The sequence below is a fragment of the Nerophis ophidion genome, linkage group LG24, assembly GCF_033978795.1.
Source record: "Nerophis ophidion isolate RoL-2023_Sa linkage group LG24, RoL_Noph_v1.0, whole genome shotgun sequence".
Taxonomy (NCBI): domain Eukaryota; kingdom Metazoa; phylum Chordata; class Actinopteri; order Syngnathiformes; family Syngnathidae; genus Nerophis; species Nerophis ophidion.
Genome location: NC_084634.1, coordinates 8576412 through 8596387, shown reverse-complemented (window position 1 = coordinate 8596387; position 19976 = coordinate 8576412). Strand labels below are relative to the sequence as shown.

At 42.2% G+C, this 19976-nt stretch overlaps 1 protein-coding gene across 8 annotated transcripts in view; it reads right to left on the bottom strand.

The window, feature by feature from the left end:
* The window catches only part of LOC133542284 (kinesin light chain 1), a 242844-nt gene that overhangs the window by 56515 nt on the left and 166353 nt on the right, over positions 1 to 19976 (bottom strand). For all 8 annotated transcript variants that reach the window (XM_061886263.1, XM_061886261.1, XM_061886265.1 and 5 more), the window contains 3 exons: positions 5470 to 5737; positions 5143 to 5373; positions 4994 to 5072 (listed from right to left, as the gene is read on the bottom strand). In XM_061886263.1, coding sequence (XP_061742247.1) covers positions 4994 to 5072; positions 5143 to 5373; positions 5470 to 5737 — 578 coding nt within the window. The remainder of the gene's footprint in view (positions 1 to 4993; positions 5073 to 5142; positions 5374 to 5469; positions 5738 to 19976) is intronic.

Here is a 19976-nt window from a genome sequence, read left to right as displayed (position 1 = left end):
TTTTGTCGAGGATGATGATCTCTGCTCAGATCCACTCCCCGTGAATCCGTGGGTTCCCTCCGGTTACTCCGGCTTCCTCCCACTTCCAAAGACATGCACCTGGGGATAGGTTGATTGGCAACACTAAAATTGGCCCTAGTGTGTGAATGTTGTCTGTCTATCTGTGTTGGCCCTGCGATGAGGTGGCGACTTGTCCAGGGTGTACCCCGCCTTCCGCCTGATTGTAGCTGAGATAGGCGCCAGCGCCCCCCGCGTCCCCGAAAGGGAATAAGCGGTAGAAGATGGATGGATGGTCACCTCAAAACGCCCGGGCAGTTAAATCCCACTATTCACGTCAACGAGAGGGTCATAAAAATGTGGAACAAGAATATTTTTAACACTAAAAAAATAAAACCAATTCCCAAGATGGCGCCTGTTTGCAGGAGCTCTCTATCAATCAATCAATCAATCAATGTTTACTTATATAGCCCTAAATCACTAGTGTCTCAAAGGGCTGCACAGACCACCACGACATCCTCGGTAGGCCCACATAAGGGCAAGGAAAACTCACACCCAGTGGGACATCGGTGACAATGATGACTATGAGAACCTTGGAGAGGAGGAAAGCAATGGATGTCGAGCGGGTCTAACATGATACTGTGAAAGTTCAATCCATAATGGATCCAACACAGTCGCGAGAGTCCAGTCCAAAGCGGATCCAACACAGCAGCGAGAGTCCCGTTCACAGCGGAGCCAGCAGGAAACCATCCCAAGCGGAGGCGGATCAGCAGCGCAGAGATGTCCCCAGCCGATACACAGGCAAACAGTACATGGCCACCGGATCGGATCGGACCGGACCCCCTCCACAAGGGAGAGTGGGACATAGAAGAAAAAGAAAAGTGGATGTTCCTTTTGTGTTCTTATGTTGTGTTAGGGCTGGGCGATAAGAGGGATGTGTACTATGGCTATGAGTTGTTGTTTTTTTCCCTTGGCCTCAGTCTGCACCCCCACTCCAGGGCCCAGGCTTAGACCGATTTTTTAAATTTTATTTTAATCTTCTATTCTTTTCTCCCATCCCCCCCCCTGTTTACCTGTATGTCATCTTTTTTTTAAGGGGCGCTGGAAGCCGGCAGACCCGTCAGCGATCCTGTTCTGTCTCCCTGTAATGTTTGTCTGATCTTGAATGGGATTGTGCTGAAAATTGTAATTTTCCTGAAGGAACTCTCCTGACGGAATAAATAAAGTACTATCTATCTATCTATGTGGCCTTTTTGTCACACCTGGGTGAAGTCTTGTCTGGTTTCATGTTGTCTTGTAATTTCCTGTTTTATTTTGAAAGGTCGTTTCAGGTCACTCGCCCTTCCTCCCGTGTCACTGGTCTGATGTCTCTCCTGATTGCCTGATTGTGCCCACCTGTGTCACCCTCCCTCATGTGTATAAATGTCTCTTCCTCCTCTTGTCTTGGGCCAGAGTAAACTGTTAGGGCTGGGCGACAATGAGGACTCAGGTGCAGAAGCGTGACAAAGTCAACAACCTGGCCCTGAACACCTCCAAGACCAAGGAGCTGGTCATAGACTTCAGGAGGGAAAAAAACGGACATCCTGCCCCTGATCATCAGCGGTGACTGTGTGGAGAGGGTCTCCGACTTCCGCTCCCTGGGAGTCCACCTGGCCGACGACCTATCCTGGAGCACCAACACCACGGCTACCATCAAGAAGGCACACCAGAGACTGCACTTCCTGAGAAAACTCAGGAACAACCACCTCTCCCAGGAACTGCTGGTGTCCTTCTACCGGTGCTCCATTGAGAGCATCCTGACCTACTGCATCTGCGTGTGGTTCAGCAGCTGCACGGCCGCAGAGAGAACGGCGCTCCAGAGAGTCATAAAGTGAAGTGAATTACATTTATATAGCGCTTTTCTCTAGTGACTCAAAGCGCTTTACATAGTGAAACCAAATATCTAAGTTACATTTAAACCAGTGTGGGTGGCACTGGGAGCAGGTGGGTAAAGTGTCTTGCCCAAGGACACAACGGCAGTGACTAGGATGGCGGAAGCGGGAATTGAACCTGCAACCCTCAAATTGCTGGCACGGCCGCTCTACCAACCGAGCTAAAGACCGCCCAGAAGTTAATCGGATGCCCCCTCCCCCCCCCTGGCTGACCATCCTGAAAGACCTGGAACTGCTACCCTCAGGCAGACGCTACAGGCTGCTAAAAGCGAGCACCAATAGACTAAAAAATAGCTTTTACCCAAGAGCCATAGTAGCATTAAACAGGCACTGAGTGAGCACAATATGTCCATCATGTCCTCATGTGTAATGTTTAAATGTTCTTCTATTTTTTCGGACTACAATGTGCGATAATGTTTTATGTATGTGTGTATATGTGAAGTGAATTATATTTATATAGCGCTTTTCTCTAGTGACTCAAAGCGCTTTACATAGTGAAACCCAATATCTAAGTTACATTTAAAACCAGTGTGGGTGGCACTGGGAGCAGGTGGGTAAAGTGTCTTGCCCAAGGACACAACGGCATTGACTAGGATGGCGGGAGCGGGAATCGAACCTGCAACCCTCAAGTTGCTGGCACGGCCGCTCAACCAACCGAGCTAAACCGCCACACATATGCATGAATACATATGCATGCAGATATGCATCTGTGTGGATACATATACATATCAATCAATCAATCAATGTTTACTTATATAGCCCTAAATCACTAGTGTCTCAAAGGGCTGCACAAACCACTACGACATCCTCGGTAGGCCCACATAAGGGCAAGGAAAACTCACACCCAGTGGGACGTCGGTGACAATGATGACTATGAGAACCTTGGAGAGGAGGAAAGCAATGTAATAAAAAGCAATATACATAGATACATCTGTCATCTCTATCTTTTTTTTTTTTTTTACTATTTATACTACCATATTGTATATGCGCCTTAGGAGGAGCTGCTCCAATTTCGTTGTTCTTTGAACCTGTTCATTGCAATAATGACAATAAAACTCTATTCAATTGTCTGGCTTTATTTATTGATTTCTTTGTTTCCTCTGAGAGAGTGATTTTCTGTTGCTAAAGTTTTTTCATGCTAGTCTTTTGTATTTAGTCTTCCATTTTCCTTCTTCTGGAGCGCCTTTAGTTTGCTGGCTTCTCGACTCATTTGCATGATTGGAGATAATTGTAGATTGTTGTTTTTTGCTATTAGACTCGTATAGAAATTTTGCTATTGCCTTTTTCCTCCTTATGGAGTGATTTTCTGTGTTTTGCCTTATGCCCTTTGCTACATTCCTTTGTTGCTCAAATATATCTCAGATTTTGTTTTGATCACTCTGTTCTAGAGATAGCAAAGAAAACTAATTGAATAAAGTCGAAGTCAATCGTAGCGCTTCTGCACCTGAGTCCTCATTTTCGCCCAGGCCTAACACTTTTATTAATATCTCAATATTTTTAGGCCATGTCACGATACACGATATATATATCTTGATATTTTGCCTTAGCCTTGAATGGTCACATGATGCATATAATCACAGCAGTATGATGATTCTATGTGTCTACATTAAAACATTCTTCATACTGCATTAATTTTTGCTTATTTTAAACTTTCATGCAGAGGGAAATCACAACTAAGTCAATTTACCAAACTATATTTATTAAACAGTTATTAAGCAAACATTCATGTCATTTCCAAAACAGAAAGTGCAAGATTTTCAGAGACATTTTAAAACAAGCTATAAGTGCACTTTTGTGCATGATGTCACCAAGATGACATATTAAAACAACACTAAATCAAAGAGCACTTTTTGTACAGAACACCACTACTATAGTTAAAAACAGATAAAGTGCACTTTTGTCTATGATGCAACACAATATATTTCAATAAGAGTCAAATAAAAATGAGCTGCATAATAGCAAATTAAATGATGTGGTAGGTTACTGCAGAAGTTATCCCCTTCTGTTTTTGACTATTTCTTTTCATACGGTGTTGATCTGGAAATAGTTGCTTCGGCATTTTGTTGGTGTGGCACCGGCCGGAGATGTTGACATGCAGAAGAGTTTCAAGCACTCTTCATTCTCGAGCGGGTGCCAAAGACCAGACTTAAGACCAGGGGAGACAGGGCCTTCTCTGTGGTCGGCCCTAAGCTCTGGAACACTCTTCCGCTCCATGTTCAAACTGCTTCCACAGTGGAGTGTTTTAAGTCTCGTCTTAAGACCCACTTTTATTCTTTGGCTTTTAACACTACGTGAGTTGTGTGGTCCTCTGTTGTCCTCTGTTTTTTATACACTTTGATTTCTATTTTACTGTTTTAATTGATTTTACCCTTTAAAATAGTTTTCAATCATATTTGTTTTTATATTGGCTTTATATTTATTTATTTTTTGTTTTAATTCAGTCATTGGTGGAGCATAATATTGTTTTTTTAATATTGTTTTTAACATGGCTGTGCAGCACTTTGGAAACGTTACTGTTGTTTAATTGTGCGATATAAATAAATTGGATTGGATTGGATTGGGTGACTTTTCAAATGATGCTACATTAGCGGTGCTAATTAGGCTGAGTTTTTCCTTGCCCTTATGTGGGCTCTACCGAGGATGTCGTTGCAGTTTGTGCAGCCCTTTGAGACACTGGTGATTTAGGATTTATGAATAAACATTGATTGACTGATGATGATTTTAGAGTGTAATAAGTCTTGTATTATTTTTAATAACCCTGTTATTCTGAAGATAACCAACAATAAATAAAATACTTCTTACCATCAATGCGACTTCTTGAACAGGTGCGGTAGAAACCGGATGGATGGATTAAAATGCATGAGAATGATCTATATTTTGAACGTTATTTTTGACACTGTGATTACCAGCGGAATTATTCATTACTTACCGTGTTAAGCAATGTCAGCTAAGATTTATCTGAGAGCCAGGTGCAGTCGCCAAAAGAGCCACATCTGGCTCTAGAGCCATAGGTTCCCTACCCCTGCCCTACAGTATGTTAGCAGGTGAGTATGAAATCGACTTACTGCCTGGACCTTGGTCATCATGGTCATCTGGGAAGAGATCATCCAGAGTCTCTTTGCTGGATTCTGAACTCTTCTCTTCCTGTATGGTTTATATAAAGTAGTATCATTATATGTGACTATCGCTGCGGCGGACGGGAGGCCGGACTCACAGTAGGGGACAAGTCCTCGTCGTACTTCTTCAGCTGGTTCATGAACTCCAGGTGCTTCTTCTCCTCCTCCAGCTGGGCCACGCTCTGCTCGCTTTTCTGCAGTTTCTGCTGCGTCCCGGCCAGCTCGTCCCTCAGCCACTGGTTCTCCTGGCACAGGCGGCGAACCTGAGCCCGCAGCTTCTGCTTCTCCGATTCCACCGAGCTCAGGTGGTTCGACAGAGCCATCATCACCTGGCGGGAGGGGAGAAACGAGCACAAATACGGCTTACCACGTTCATAGAAACAGTGCGAGATCCGGGCCTTTGCGGTTGTCGCGGGCAGACGCACCTGTGCCTCACCAAGTCCGAGGTCCAGCATCTCCAGGGACTTTCGGATCATGTGCGACTTTTCCTCCACCAGCACGCTCTCCTCGTCCTGCTTGAGGCAGCGGAGGGTTCCCAGAAGGCCCTCCAGGATGGAATGGTGCTCCTGCTTCAGGGCGTCCAGGCCCTGAATCACCTGCTTGGTCCGGGAGATGATCTCATCCTGGGACAGTTTCTCGCCAGGGTCCTCCTCCGCCTTCACGCACACCATGGTGGACATGTCCTCACGCATCCTGAGGACAAAAGTCATAGAAGAGTCTTTGATGTGAGGGGTGATGTCGCCATGACACCTAAAGGAGCATCAGACCATGATGAACGCTAACTGAAATGAGTTTATAGCGAACCAAGGCCAGTCCAGCATGCCATATATGGAATGGTAAGCTTGTTCGCGGTTAAACACTTTACTAGTTGCTCATTTCTACAAGAGTTTGTTTAATCACGCTGAACGAAGCGTACAAGGTAAGTAAATGTGCTCTACTCAAAACCATTGGTAATTTTCCTAGTACATTTTATTGTAGTATTGTTCGTACAATAGCTGTTATCTAGCACAGTGGTTCTCACACTTATTTCACAAACTACCACCTGAGAAAAAACTTGGCTCTCCAAGTACCACAATAATGATCAACATTAAAATACTAGGATAGGATAGGACTTTATTGTCATTGCAGAAGTAGAACGAAACTATATTTTCAGCACAAACCCGTTCAAGATTAGACAAAGCAAGAACGCTTATGGTTCGCCAAAGGCGACTTGAAAAGATGAGAAAAAGGTAAAACAGTGGGGAAGAAGATGAGTAAAAAAATACAATCTAGACTGGGCTCTTTAGCGGGCCTAGACTGGAGTGGGGAAAACCTCCATGCCATGTACACATAAACATGTTACATATAATCACGACAACTCGCAACATAAGGGCGGGGAGTTGGGGCCCTGGAGGTCGACTGCTGCTATAAAGCGCTACCAACCGTCCATCACCCCGAGGGGAATCAAGCGAGGGTGAAGGCGTGGGTTGGGGGAGGAGTGTGTGTGTGTGTGTGTGTGTATATGCTCATTGTCTTGGGTGTGTGGATGTAGTGTTCATAGGCCCGGGGCCGTTTTGCATGCAAGCAAAAGTTCGATCGACTCCAGGTGTCGTTGAGGAGGGAGGGAGGTCAAAAGCGTCCATCATTGAGGTGTCCTCGTGGATGTTTTCAGAACTGCCTGTTCCTGTTGTTTACAGCATCAAAGCCATTCAAGTGACTCAAATCGTAGATTAGGTGGTTTGTTTTCCGCGAGCAGACATTACAGAGGCTTGTCTTTTCTATTCGTCCATACTGGCCCTCATATTGAATTTTTCCTTTTCAGCAAGCTTCTCCATGCTGTGATCCATCTTGCGATTCAGTTCAGAATTTGCCCCAGACCATGATCCCACAGACCGGCCCAATCCTTCCATTGCGACAAACACCCTTTGGGCTCCTTGAGTGGCTGCTATCGTCTTACGAATTTGACAATACATCAGAGCAATGCCCAGCCCAATCAGCAGGTGCCCCGTGATCACGGTTCCAAATAGGTAGATGTCTTCCACGTCCTCGATGGAAAGGACTGAGAAACATTTGATTCTCCAGTTTTCCCAGGAATCTTTCATGTACCCCACAGCAATGGTTCCATCAGGGCAGCCATGCTCCCCCGAACCTCTTTTCCCCATCGAAAAGATTTTGTCAATTGCGTCGAGAGTCTAGCTGATCACTTCCATGTCTGGTGTTTAGATTTGGAGGACAGCGCAAAGACAGAGGATTCAAAAAAGTGTAGAAAAGACAAAACAAAGAGAGCAAGCAGAATCGAGCGGAAAAAAAATGTGACCGCCCTCACCACAGGCAAGACAGAAACAGTAGTGTATTAGGCCTAACTATTCACTAAAAACAAGGCAGAGGTTTAATTACAAGTATATTCAACATATTTGGCCACTGTAACATTACGCACAGTTTGAACAGTAACACTGTGTTTGAATATAGGAAAATGTAGTTAACTCTAAGCAGCCAGCTAACCAAGGTGCGCCAGAGAGCGGCCAAGTTACCAGTCATATACGGAAATCTAAAATAACATTAGTAGTACCACCAAAAATAGCGGAATCCCAATCTAAATAGCGGACATCTGGGATGCCTGTACGTGTCATCGAACGGCCATTTTATTACCTTTAGCAAAATAGGCGGCGAAAGTGATAAATTCTGCGATTCATCACGATTGAAACATGGACGACTCTGAATCGATGGACAAATATAAAAATATTTATCATTTATGCATCCGTGACGGTTCCTGAATATATTTTACACCCCCGCGCCCCCAACCCCGCCCACCTTACCGACGGGGGGCGGGGGGGTATTTGCTGCTAGTGGGGTGTATAAAATAGTCAGGAAGTGTCATGGATGCTAAGGATTCTGGGTATTTGTTGTGTTGCGTTTATGTTGTGTTACTGTGAGGATGTTCTCCCGAAATGTGTTTGTCATTCTTGTTTGGTGTGGCTTCACAGCGTGGCGCATATTACTAAGAGTGTTAAAATTGTTTATATCACAACCATTAGTGTACTCTGTGTCACCCAGTATGCCTTGAAGTCGTGTGTGTGTGTCTGCGGAAGCCGCACACAACATGATGCTGGACTGACAAGCAGATCGTACATGTTGTAGAAGGCAACAAAGCCAATGGCTTCTTAGCACGCCCTGATACTTACTAACTGGGTGTCTGCCGGCAGTCATTTTAGAGAATGTTTGCGTCTCCTTTTGTCTTTGCTTTGTGACACGGGTCCTAAATGGCTCTTTGAATGGTAAAGGATACCGATCTCTGAACCATTAATATTAAATATATCCGAATGGTTCAACCGCCACCCGCCCGAATATAAATAAAATCTATTTTTTCGTCATGTCACCCGCCCGACCCCGCCGCGGATAAGACCGCAAACCGCGGATCTCTACTGTGCGGGACTTTGTTTAACGTAGGGAGACTGGTGCACAGACAGTCACCACACGATCCTTGACAGATCCAGGTCAGGGTCCAGTGGCAGAGAGTCCAAGACGACTGGCAGACTGACAGCCGTTGTGGCGCTCCATAGGGTTAGCAGTCATCCTCCGCCTGTTCCACCATTAAGGTCTTGGGTTGTTATTTCCCCATAACCGGGCCCACATGGATGTGTGAGTGCTTTCTTCCGCCATCACAGCTGTTGTAGTAGGTCTTACATTTACCGTCTTTCGCCTACTCTGCTGTTCAGGTCTTCACTGTATCCCTGGCTAGGGGGCAGTCAGGTGCTAGGCCTTTGCCAAGGGCCACCTGGGGTAACAGTAGTAAAGGGTTCAACCTTTTAGTGCCCCAAGACCCCATAGAGCAGGGGTGTCAAACTCAAATACAGAGTGGGCCAAAATTTAAAACCGAACAAAGCAGCGGGCCGAGGTTGAACAAATTAACCTTTTAATAGGGACCCAAACAAGTTTTGCATTGAATATTGAACAAGCAACGCTTATATAACTTTATAGTGACATACAAAATCGAGTTTCATATAATAATAATAATAATTAAAAGATATCAATGGCATATCAAATAAAATGTAAAAAAAAATTGAATGCCTCTTTTCGGCGGCCCGGTTGAGGTGGACGGGGTTTGGTGATAGCGGGGGGTGTATATTGTAGCGTCCCGGAAGAGTTACTGCTGCAAGGGGTTGTGGGTATTTGTTCTATTGTGTTTATGTTTGTTACGGTGCGGATGTTCTCCCAAAATGTGTCATTCTTGTTTGGTGTGGGTTCACAGTGTGGTGCATATTCGTAACAGTGCTAAATTTGTTTATACGGCCACCCTCAGTGTGACCTGTATGGCTGTTGACCAAGTATACATTGCATTCTCTTGTGTGTGTGTATAAGTCGCATATATTATGTGACTGGGCCGGCATGCTGTTTGTAAGGAGGAAAAGCGGACGTGGCGGCAGGTTGTAGGGAACGCCAAAGGCAGTGCCTTTAAGTCCCACCCCCAATATTGTTGTCCGGGATAAAATTTCAGGAGGGGCACTGTACTTTGGAAGTCTTCCGGGAAAATCGGGAGGGTTGGCAAGTAAGAGTATTAGCGATGAATGCGGTGTTACAGCTCTAATGTTAATTTGATATTGCCTCAAGGGCCAAATTAAATTACACGGCGGGCCGAATTTGGCCCACGGGCCAGAGTTTGACGCCCATGCCATAGAGGAACCTAAATTGCCGGATGGACTTGAACGCCATGCCCAGGACACTATATAACAAGATAGGACCAGATGTACATAATAAAAAGATGTATTCATCCAGCTGAAGGACCAAAGAATGAATGTGGCGCCTTCAGCAAGTGTCTGACAGTAGACATCGACTGCATGTAAATACGGCCTCTTTGTCGGCGTGTGTTCAGAGTTCAGTGTGTTCAGTGCATGACACACACACACACACACACACACACACACACACACACACACACACACACACACACACACACACACACACACACACACACACACACACACACACACACACGCGCGTACACAGTGCACTCTGTTCTGCTCCATCCTGACTTTGGATCAATTACACACGCCCTCTAGAGAGGATTATAAGTGAATGTCTGCAGGCAGTAAAATGCTGCAAAGCTTACCAAACACTCTCGTGACTGCACGGCCCTGTGTGGAGGAGGGATACCGATCCAGGAAAAGTCTTTTTCCCCACTTCACGCCGCGGTGACAAAGCCGCGAACGCTGCTGAGCAACCAGGTGACAACATCAGCCAGAACATATCTTGGATCTCACTCTCACTTAAAGGGGAACATTATCACCAGACCTATGTAAGCGTCAATATATACCTTGAAGTTGCAGAAAAAACACCATCTATTTTTTTAACCGATTTCCGAACTCTAAATGGGTGAATTTTGGCGAATTAAACGCCTTTCTGTTTATCGCGCTGGAGGCGATGACGTCAGAATGTGACGTCGCCGAGGTAACACAGCCGCCATTTTCATTTTCAACACATTACAAACACCGGGTCTCAGCTCTGTTATTTTCCGTTTTTTTGACTATTTTTTGGAACCTTGGAGACATCATGCCTCGACAGTGTGTTGTCGGAGGGTGTAACAACACTAACAGGGAGGGATTCAAGTTGCAACATTGGCCCGAAGATGCAAAAGTGTCTGCCGCCAGACCCCCATTGAATGTGCCAGAGTGTCTCCACATTTGACCTGCGATGCTAAAGCAGACATGGCACAGAGATGTATGGATAACCTGCAGATGCATTTGCAACGATAGTCAACGAAATCACGAAGGTGAGTTTTGTTGATGTTGACTGCCAGCTAATCGATGCTAACATGCTACGCTAATCGGCGCTAACATGCTATTTACCGGCGGTGCTAAAGCAGACATGGCACAGAGATGTATGGATAACCTGCAGATGCATTTGCAACTATATTACGTTTCCTTCCACCCACATTTAATGCGAAAAAAAAATACTTACCAATCGACGGATTTAAGTTGCTCCAGTGTCAAAAGATGCGAAAGTCCTGATCGTTTGGTCCGCACATTTTAGCGGCGATGCTAACACAGCTATTCGGCCATGCTATGGCTATGAATAGCGTCAATAGCTATTCGCTCAATAGCTTCAGTTTCTTCTTCAATACTTTCATACTCCAACCATCTGTTTCAATACATGCGTAATCTGTTGAATCGCTTAAGTCGCTGAAATCCGAGTTTGAATCCGAGCTAATGTCGCTATATCTTGCTGTGGTATTCCCATTGTTTGTTTACATTGGCAGCACTGTGTGACGTCACAGGGAAATGGCCAGTGTCTTCGCAGAGAGCCGAAAATAAGGCACTTTAAAGCTTTATTTAGGGATATTCCGAGACCGGTAAAATTTTGAAAAAAAAATCAAAAAATACAACAAGTCACTGGGAACTGATTTTTATTGTTTTTAACCCTTTTGAAATTGTGATAATGTTCCCCTTTAAATAAAATAAAAGGGTAAATCTGCATTCTTCTCCTGTTGGCCAAAACTCTTGCCCTACCCCCACCGTCACCACGCCTACTCTGTTGTGGTCAGTGGCGGTTACGTTGTAATTGTTATCAGCAAACAGTAAAGCTATTAAATGACATGGTCTATTTGCATGAATAATTATCTAATGAAATCAATTCAGTGTCTGCATCTAATCTGCATATAAAGTGAATATTAATACAAAACAAAGGGAGCAAATATACTTGCAGACAACAGATCAATTAAACTGCATTTTGAAATCAGAATATAGACTGTTAGACACTAGACAAGTGGAACTACTCAAACAGAACAGGAGGTATGAAAAATCCAAACCTATTCATTATTATCCATCTGGAATAGACTCGCTGCTGTCTTTAAGTTGAATTGGAATGGGATTCGACAGTGTTTGCCTCAAAGACTAAACCATGCAAGTCTAAAAAAGCACACACGAACCTATACTGTACTGCTCATTTAATCATGACGCAGTGCGTTGAATGATGCGGACACATTTGTTACTGGATACTTTCGAATACACTTCTGCCTTGGAGACTATCAGATCGGGAAAGCCCTAGGTAATTACCAGGTAATCAGAGTTGTCATTCCGAATGCAATGATATCCAAACAGAAGCCATTAAGGTCAAGTATGTATTGCACAGGTAATCGTAACTTAAATAAAACCAGAAACAGATGTGATACTTTCAAAGTAAGAGGTTTTAATATAGGACTCTACATAAATATCACACCTGAGTCTTTTTAACGGCTCTCTAAAGTGAACCGATTCACGGTTGTTTGGGACCCGTTTTTAATGCACGTTTGCAGTTCTTAATCTAGTTTTACTTGGACTTTTTGTATACTTATATACATTTTATTCCTATTTGTGTTTTTTTTATTAAAATGCTCGGTTTGGAAGAGAAACAATTCAAAATAGTGTCAAAGAATGAGGGTACGGCACCATCTTATGTAATGTTAACAGTGAAAACAACAAAAATGGTGTCAATACATAAGAATAATTCCCCAAAAATAAAAATCGAGGTAAATTGTAATTATTCTGGTCCACATCTTATAATGGCTAAAAGTGATTGGTTACTGGATTGAAAAAAAAGAATGTATAAAAAAACAAACAAAAAACTAGCTAGTCTTTTGAACGACTCTGTGAAAGGAACGGCTCACTTCAAAGAGCAATAATCCCATCTCTAATTCTTAAACGTGTGTGTGTGTGTGTGTGTGTATATATATATATATATATATGAAAATATATATATTATACACATATATATATATGTATACACACACATATATATATATATAGAATATATACACATATGTATACATATATATGTATATATTACATATATATAATATATATATTACATAAATTACATATATGTAATATATATATTACATATATATTAGGGGTGTGGGAAAAAAATCGATTAGAATACAAATCGCAATTCTCACGTTGTGCGATTCAGAATCGATTCTCTTTTTTTTTTTTTTTAATAGATTTTTTTTTTAATCAATCCAGCAAAACAATACACAGCAATACCGTAACAATGCAATCCAATTCCAAAACCAAACCTGACCCAGCAACACTGCAATAAACAGAGCAATTGTGAGAGGACACAAACACGAAACAGAACAAACCAAAAGTAGTGAAACAAAAATGAATAAAATCAACAACAGTATCAATATTAGTTATAATTTCAGCATAGCAGTGATTAAAAATCCCTCATTGACATTATCATTAGACATTTATAAAAATTTAAAATAAAAACAATAGTGTCACAGTGGCTTACACTTGCATCGCATCTCATAAGCTTGACAACACACTGTGTCCAATGTTTTCACAAAGTTAAAATAAGTCGTATTTTTGGTTCGTTTAATAGTTCAAACAAATTTACACTATTGTAATCAGTTGATAAAACATTGTCCTTTACAATTATAAAAGCTTTTAAAAAAAAAATGTACTAATCTGCTAGCATGTCAGCAGACTGGGGTAGATCCTGCTGAAATCCTATGTATTGAATGAATACAGAATCCTTTTGAATCGGAAAAATATCGTTTTTGAATCGAGAATCGCGTTGAATCGAAAAAAATCGACATATGATAGAATCGTGACCCCAAGAATTGATGTTGAATCGAATCGTGGGACACCCAAAGTTTTGCAGCCCTAATAAATATATTACATATATGTAATATACATATTACATGTATGTAATATATATATTACATAAATATATTACACATATACATAATATGGGCAGCACGGTGGAGGAGGGGTTAGTGCATCTGCCTCACATTACGAAGGTCCTGAGTTCAATCCCGGGCTCGGAATCTTTCTGTGTGGAGTATGCATGTTCTCCCTGTGAGTGCGTGGGTTCCCACCTCCAAAAACATGCACCTGGGGATAGGTTGATTGGCAACTCTAAATGGTTCCTAGTGTGTGAATGCGAGTGTGAATGTTGTCTGTCTATCTGTGTTGGCCCTGCGATGAGGTGGCGACTTGTCCAGGGCGTACGCTGCCTTCCGCCCGATTGTAGCTGAGATAAGCACCAGCGCCCCCCGCGACAACAAAAAAGGACAAGCGGTAGAAAATGGATAGATATATATATATATATATATATATATATATATATACATATATATATATATACATATATATATATACATACATATATATATATATATACATATATATATATACATACATATATATATATATATACATATATATATATACATATATATATATATATACATATATATATACATACATATATATATATATATACATACATATATATATATATATATATCTATATATATGTATATATATATATATATACATATATACAGTGGGGCAAAAAAGTATTTAGTCAAGTTCTCCCACTTAAAATGATGACAGAGGTCTGTAATTTTCATCATAGGTACACTTCAACTGTGAGAGACAGAATGTGAAAAAAAAATCCAGGAATTCACATTGTAGGAATTAAAAAAAAATTTTTTTTGTAAATTATGGTGGAAAATAAGTATTTGGTCAACCATTCAAAGCTCTCACTGATGGAAGGAGGTTTTGGCTCAAAATCTCACGATACATGGCCCCATTCATTCTTTCCTTAACACGGATCAATCTTCCTGTCCCCTTAGCAGAAAAACAGCCGAAAAGCATGATGTTTCCACCCCCATGCTTCACAGTAGGTGTGGTGTTCTTGGGATGCAACTCAGTATTCTTCTTCCTCCAAACACGAGGAGTTGAGTTTATACCAAAATGGATACATGGATGATACAGCAGAGGATTGGGAGAATGTCATGTGGTCAGATGAAAACAAAATAGAACTTTTGGGTATAAACTCAACTCGTCCTCTAAGATTGCCCCCTTTTTTCCGGAAATAAAGAATTATAATGAATGTCATATATGTATAAAAACTGTGATGAGGTGCCGACTTGTCCAGGGTGTACACCGCCTTCCGCCCAAATGCAGCTGAGGTAGGCTCCTGTTACCCAAAAAGGGACTAGTGTGGTAGAAGATGGATGGATGGCGTGGCGCAGTGAGAGAGTGGCCGTGCACAACCCGAGGGTCCGCCGGTTCAAATCTCACCTAGTACCAACTTCGTCACGTCCGTTGTGTCCTGAGCAAGACACTTCACCCTTGCTCCTGATGGGTGCTGGTTGGCGCCTTGCATGGCAGCTCCCTCCATCAGTGTGTGAATGTGTGTGTGAATGGGTAAATGTGGAAGTAGTGTCAAAGCGCTTTGATTACCTTGAAGGTAGAAAAGCACTATACAAGTACAACCCATTTATCATTTATATATATAAAAATGTAAAAAACACATACAACATATACATATATACATACATGTATACACGCACACAAAATATTGACCTATATTCAATTTATAAATCCATCCATCCATTTTCTACCGCTTATTCCACTCCCATCTTTATTAATTATTATATTAGAGACATTTTCTGGATATAACATATGAAATATGTCAATTTTTTTCTCCAATACTGAATATTATTTTTTCCATTTCTATTATCTGTGTCAGGGCTGTTCTGTTGCCCAGGATCTTTCTTTTCCCCAGGAATTCTTAAAAGTTAGCCCCAAATCTATTCATGGCGGTCCAAAATTTATCCATGGCAGGCCACAACAAATTAATGTTTGGGAAAAACTTATTTCACTTTCACGTAGAAAAAGCCGTAAAAATTTAAAAAGATATATATATATATATATATATATATATACATATATATATATATATATATATATATATATATATATATATACATATATATATATATCTATATATATATATATATCTTTTCAGACTTTTATATATATATATATATATATATATATATATATATATCTGAAAAGATAAGACTTGGGAAGGAGGCGTGGGCTGTCAGATGATTGCAGAGCACGAGGTGCTGCATGAGATGTGTGCTCACAAAGCAAAAATTATCTCATGTCTTTGGACATGACCGCAGTCTTGTTTTTATCTACCATCAAAGCCCTACAGCATGGGTGTCAAACTCTGGCCCAATTTCATTTGGCCCTCGAGGCAATATCAAATTAACAATAGAGCTGGCCCGCCGGTACTACAACGGCAGTGCATTTAGCGTTGTATACAATATGTCGTCACGTCCGCTTTGACTCCATACAAACAGCGTGCCGGCCAAGTCACATGATATATGCGATTTGTACGCACACTTAAGTGAATGCCAAGCATACTTGCTCAACAGCCATACAAGTCAGACTGAGGGTGGCCGTATAAACAACTTTAACACTGTTACTAATATGCGCCACACTGTGAACCCACACCGTACAAGAATGACTAACACATTTCGGGAGAACATCCGCAAATACCCAGAAACCCTTGCAGCACTGACTACCACCAAAACCCGCCCCCCACCACCAACCCCACCCATCTCATTATTATTTTATTTATTAGCCTGTGGAAAAATGTAATGTTCATATTTACCTCAGAAGGCGGCAAATAGAAAAGAGGCATTAAATATTTTATCCATCCATCCATCCATTTTCTACCGCTTATTCCCTTTCGGGGTCGCGGGGGGCGCTGGCGCCTATCTCAGCTACAATCGGGCGGAAGGCGGGGTACACCCTGGACAAGTCGCCACCTCATCGCAGGGCCAACACAGATAGACAGACAACATTCACACTCACATTCACACATTAGGGCCAATTTAGTGTTGCCAATCAACCTATCCCCAGGTGCATGTCTTTGGAAGTGGAAGGAAGCCGGAGTACCCGGAGGGAACCCACGCATTCACGGGGAGAACATGCAAATTCCACACAGAAAGATCCCGAGCCGGGATTTGAACCCAGGACTGCAGGACCTTTATTTAAATTGTATTTATTTGACCTTTTTTTTTTTTGTTCAATTGTTTTTTGAATGTTGATTTTGCACTATTAAGTTATATAATTCTTGCTTGTTCCATATTCATTGTTCAAGCAAATCAGTGTAGCAAACTGAGCAATAATTAATTTATTCATTCACTTTCTCTTGTTACTTCAAGGCTTGAATGTTTGATTCATTCATTATTGTTATTTTATTTTCAAATGTATTATTAGCCTGTGGACAAATTTAATTTTGACATTTACCTCGGAAGACTGCAAATAGAAAAAAGGCACTCAATTTTTATTTAAATTTTATTTGATATGCCATTGATATTTTTTAATGATCCGCCTCCGCTTGGGATGGTTTCCTGCTGGCTCCGCTGTGAACGGGACTCTCGCTGCTGTGTTGGATCCGCTTTGGACTGGACTCTCGCGACTGTGTTGGATCCATTGTGGATTGAACTTTCACAGTATCATGTTAGACCCGCTCGACATCCATTGCTTTCCTCCTCTCCAAGGTTCTCATAGTCATCATTGTCACCGACGTCCCACTGGGTCATTATTGTCACCGATGTCCCAGTAGGTGTGAGTTTTCCTTGCCCTTATGTGGGCCTACCGAGGATGTTGTGGTGGTTTGTGCAGCCCTTTGAGACACTAGTGATTTAGGGCTATATAAGTAAACATTGATTGATTGATTGAATTATTATCATTATTATTTGAAACTCGGTTTTGCATGTCACTATAAAGTTATATAAGCCTTGCTTGTTCAATATTCAATGCAGAACTTGTTTGGGTCCCTATTAAAAAGGTTCATTTGTTCAACCCTTTGTTCAGTTTAAAATTTTGGCCCTCTCTGTATTTGACTTTGACACCCCTGCCCTACAGCATAGCGCTGGGCCGATAAAATTATATCAATATATATCGCAATAGACATATAATCGATATCAAAAACTTAATAAAATGTTCCGATAAATATTAAAATGTTTATTTTTTTGGGGGGGGGGGTCAGAGCAATGGAAAGGACACGCTAAACAGCCAATCACGTATCAGTATCAACTGTCAAATTTTGTTGGGCCATCTTGCTGTTAATTCTCAAGAAGAGAAAGTAAAAATGAGTTCTTGCAGAAAAAAACAGGTTAAAGTCAACTCGACAGTATGGTCATTTTTAGGATTTTTTCCAAACGGACCCTAGTGCTACGCCGCAATCATCTATTCCTTTCAACCCCCGCCCGTTCCCTATTCGGATGTACGGAAAGGCCAGGTAGGAACTAAACTCCAGGACTGTATAAAAAAAATTAAATACCATACAACAAATGTGCTACTTTAAAATAACATTTTGATCCAATAATAGTTGCATAATAATACTGCATAACAGTATTATTATTATTATAACAGGCGGATCGGTGCGGCGTCTTCAGTAATGCGGACGTTGTACCGATCCGTTGTGGTGAAGAAGGAGCTGAGCCGGAAGGCAAAGCTCTCAATTTACCGGTCGATCTACGTTCCCATCCTCACCTATGGTCATGAGCTTTGGGTCATGACTGAAAGGATAAGATCACGGGTACAAGCGGCCGAAATGAGTTTCCTCTCCCTTAGAGATAGGGTGAGAAGCTCTGTCATCCGGGAGGAACTCAAAGTAAAGCCGCTGCTCCTTCACATCGAGAGGAGCCAGATGAGGTGGTTCGGGCATCTGGTCAGGATGCCACCCGAATGCCTCCCTAGGGAGGTGTTTAGGGCACGTCCAACCGGTAGGAGGCCACGGGGAAGACCCAGGACACGTTGGGAAGACTATGTCTCCCGGCTGGCCTGGGAACGCCTCGGGATCCCCCGGGAAGAGCTAGACGAAGTGGCTAGGGAGAGGGAAGTCTGGGTTTCCCTGCTTAGGCTGTTGCCCACGCAACCCGACCTCGGATAAGCGGAAGATGATGGATACTGCATAACAAATTCATTTCCATACTTAAATAAGAACAGACCAAATTAAATGTAACACAGCTGTAACTTCCTGGCACTAGCCCTGAAAAAAAAAAAACAGTTCTCTGGTATCTCTATGGTTAATTTTATTAAGCATTTCTTACACATTCCTTGTTTTTGCACCTTCATTTAAAGAGGTTATTGTTAAGATTTTATTGTGATTTTAGAATTGTGTTTACATCCAAATATGCTTGTGTTGACATTTCCCGTCCTTCCTGGGGATTATAATCATTTTAAATAAAAATGTTAACACTTACTTTTCTCCTGATCCGTATTTTCCAAAGGTCATAAAAAAATAGCAATAATTATCGATATGGACCAACTTAGTTTTCAGCCATATTTCTGTCTATGGACAACAATCCGCTGTCTTGTTTTATCTCCCGTCAAACCCTTGAAAATGGTGAAAGTTACCCTGAAAACATCTGCTGAAGGGACGATGCACTGAAACGGCTGTAGGATTTCCAGGGCAATAACAGGAAGTGGCGGCATTTGCACGGGGGAGGAAGTCTTAGTCAGCTCGTGTTGAGGCTGGAGGGAGCTCATTGATCATCTGAGATATGATTCACCAGAGACAGAGAAAGTCCCGCCGCAGCTTCCCGTTTCAAAACGCATCGCTTTGATTGGGCAAGCTTTAGAAAATAATGTGGCCATTTTGAGATAGAACAGCCAGTCTTATTACCAATACCTACAGCATCAATCAATCAATCAATGTTTACTTATATAGCCCTAAATCACTAGTGTCTCAAAGGGCTGCACAAACCACCACGACATCCTCGGTAGGCCCACATAAGGGCAAGGAAAACTCACACCCAGTGGGACATCCGTGACAATAATGACCCAGTGGGACGTCGGTGACAATGATGACTATGAGAACCTTGGAGAGGAGGAAAGCAATGGATGTCGAGCGGTTCTAACATGATACTGTGAAAGTTCAATCCACAATGGATCCAACACAGTCGCGAGAGTCCAGTCCAAAGCGGAGCCAGCAGGAAACCATCCCAAGCGGAGGCGGACCAGCAGCGCAGAGATGTCCCCAGCCGATACACAGGCAAGCAGTACATGGCCACCGGATCGGACCGGACCCCCTCCACAAGGGAGAGTGGGACATAGAAGAAAAAGAAAAGAAACGGCAGTGGTTCTTAACCCGGGTT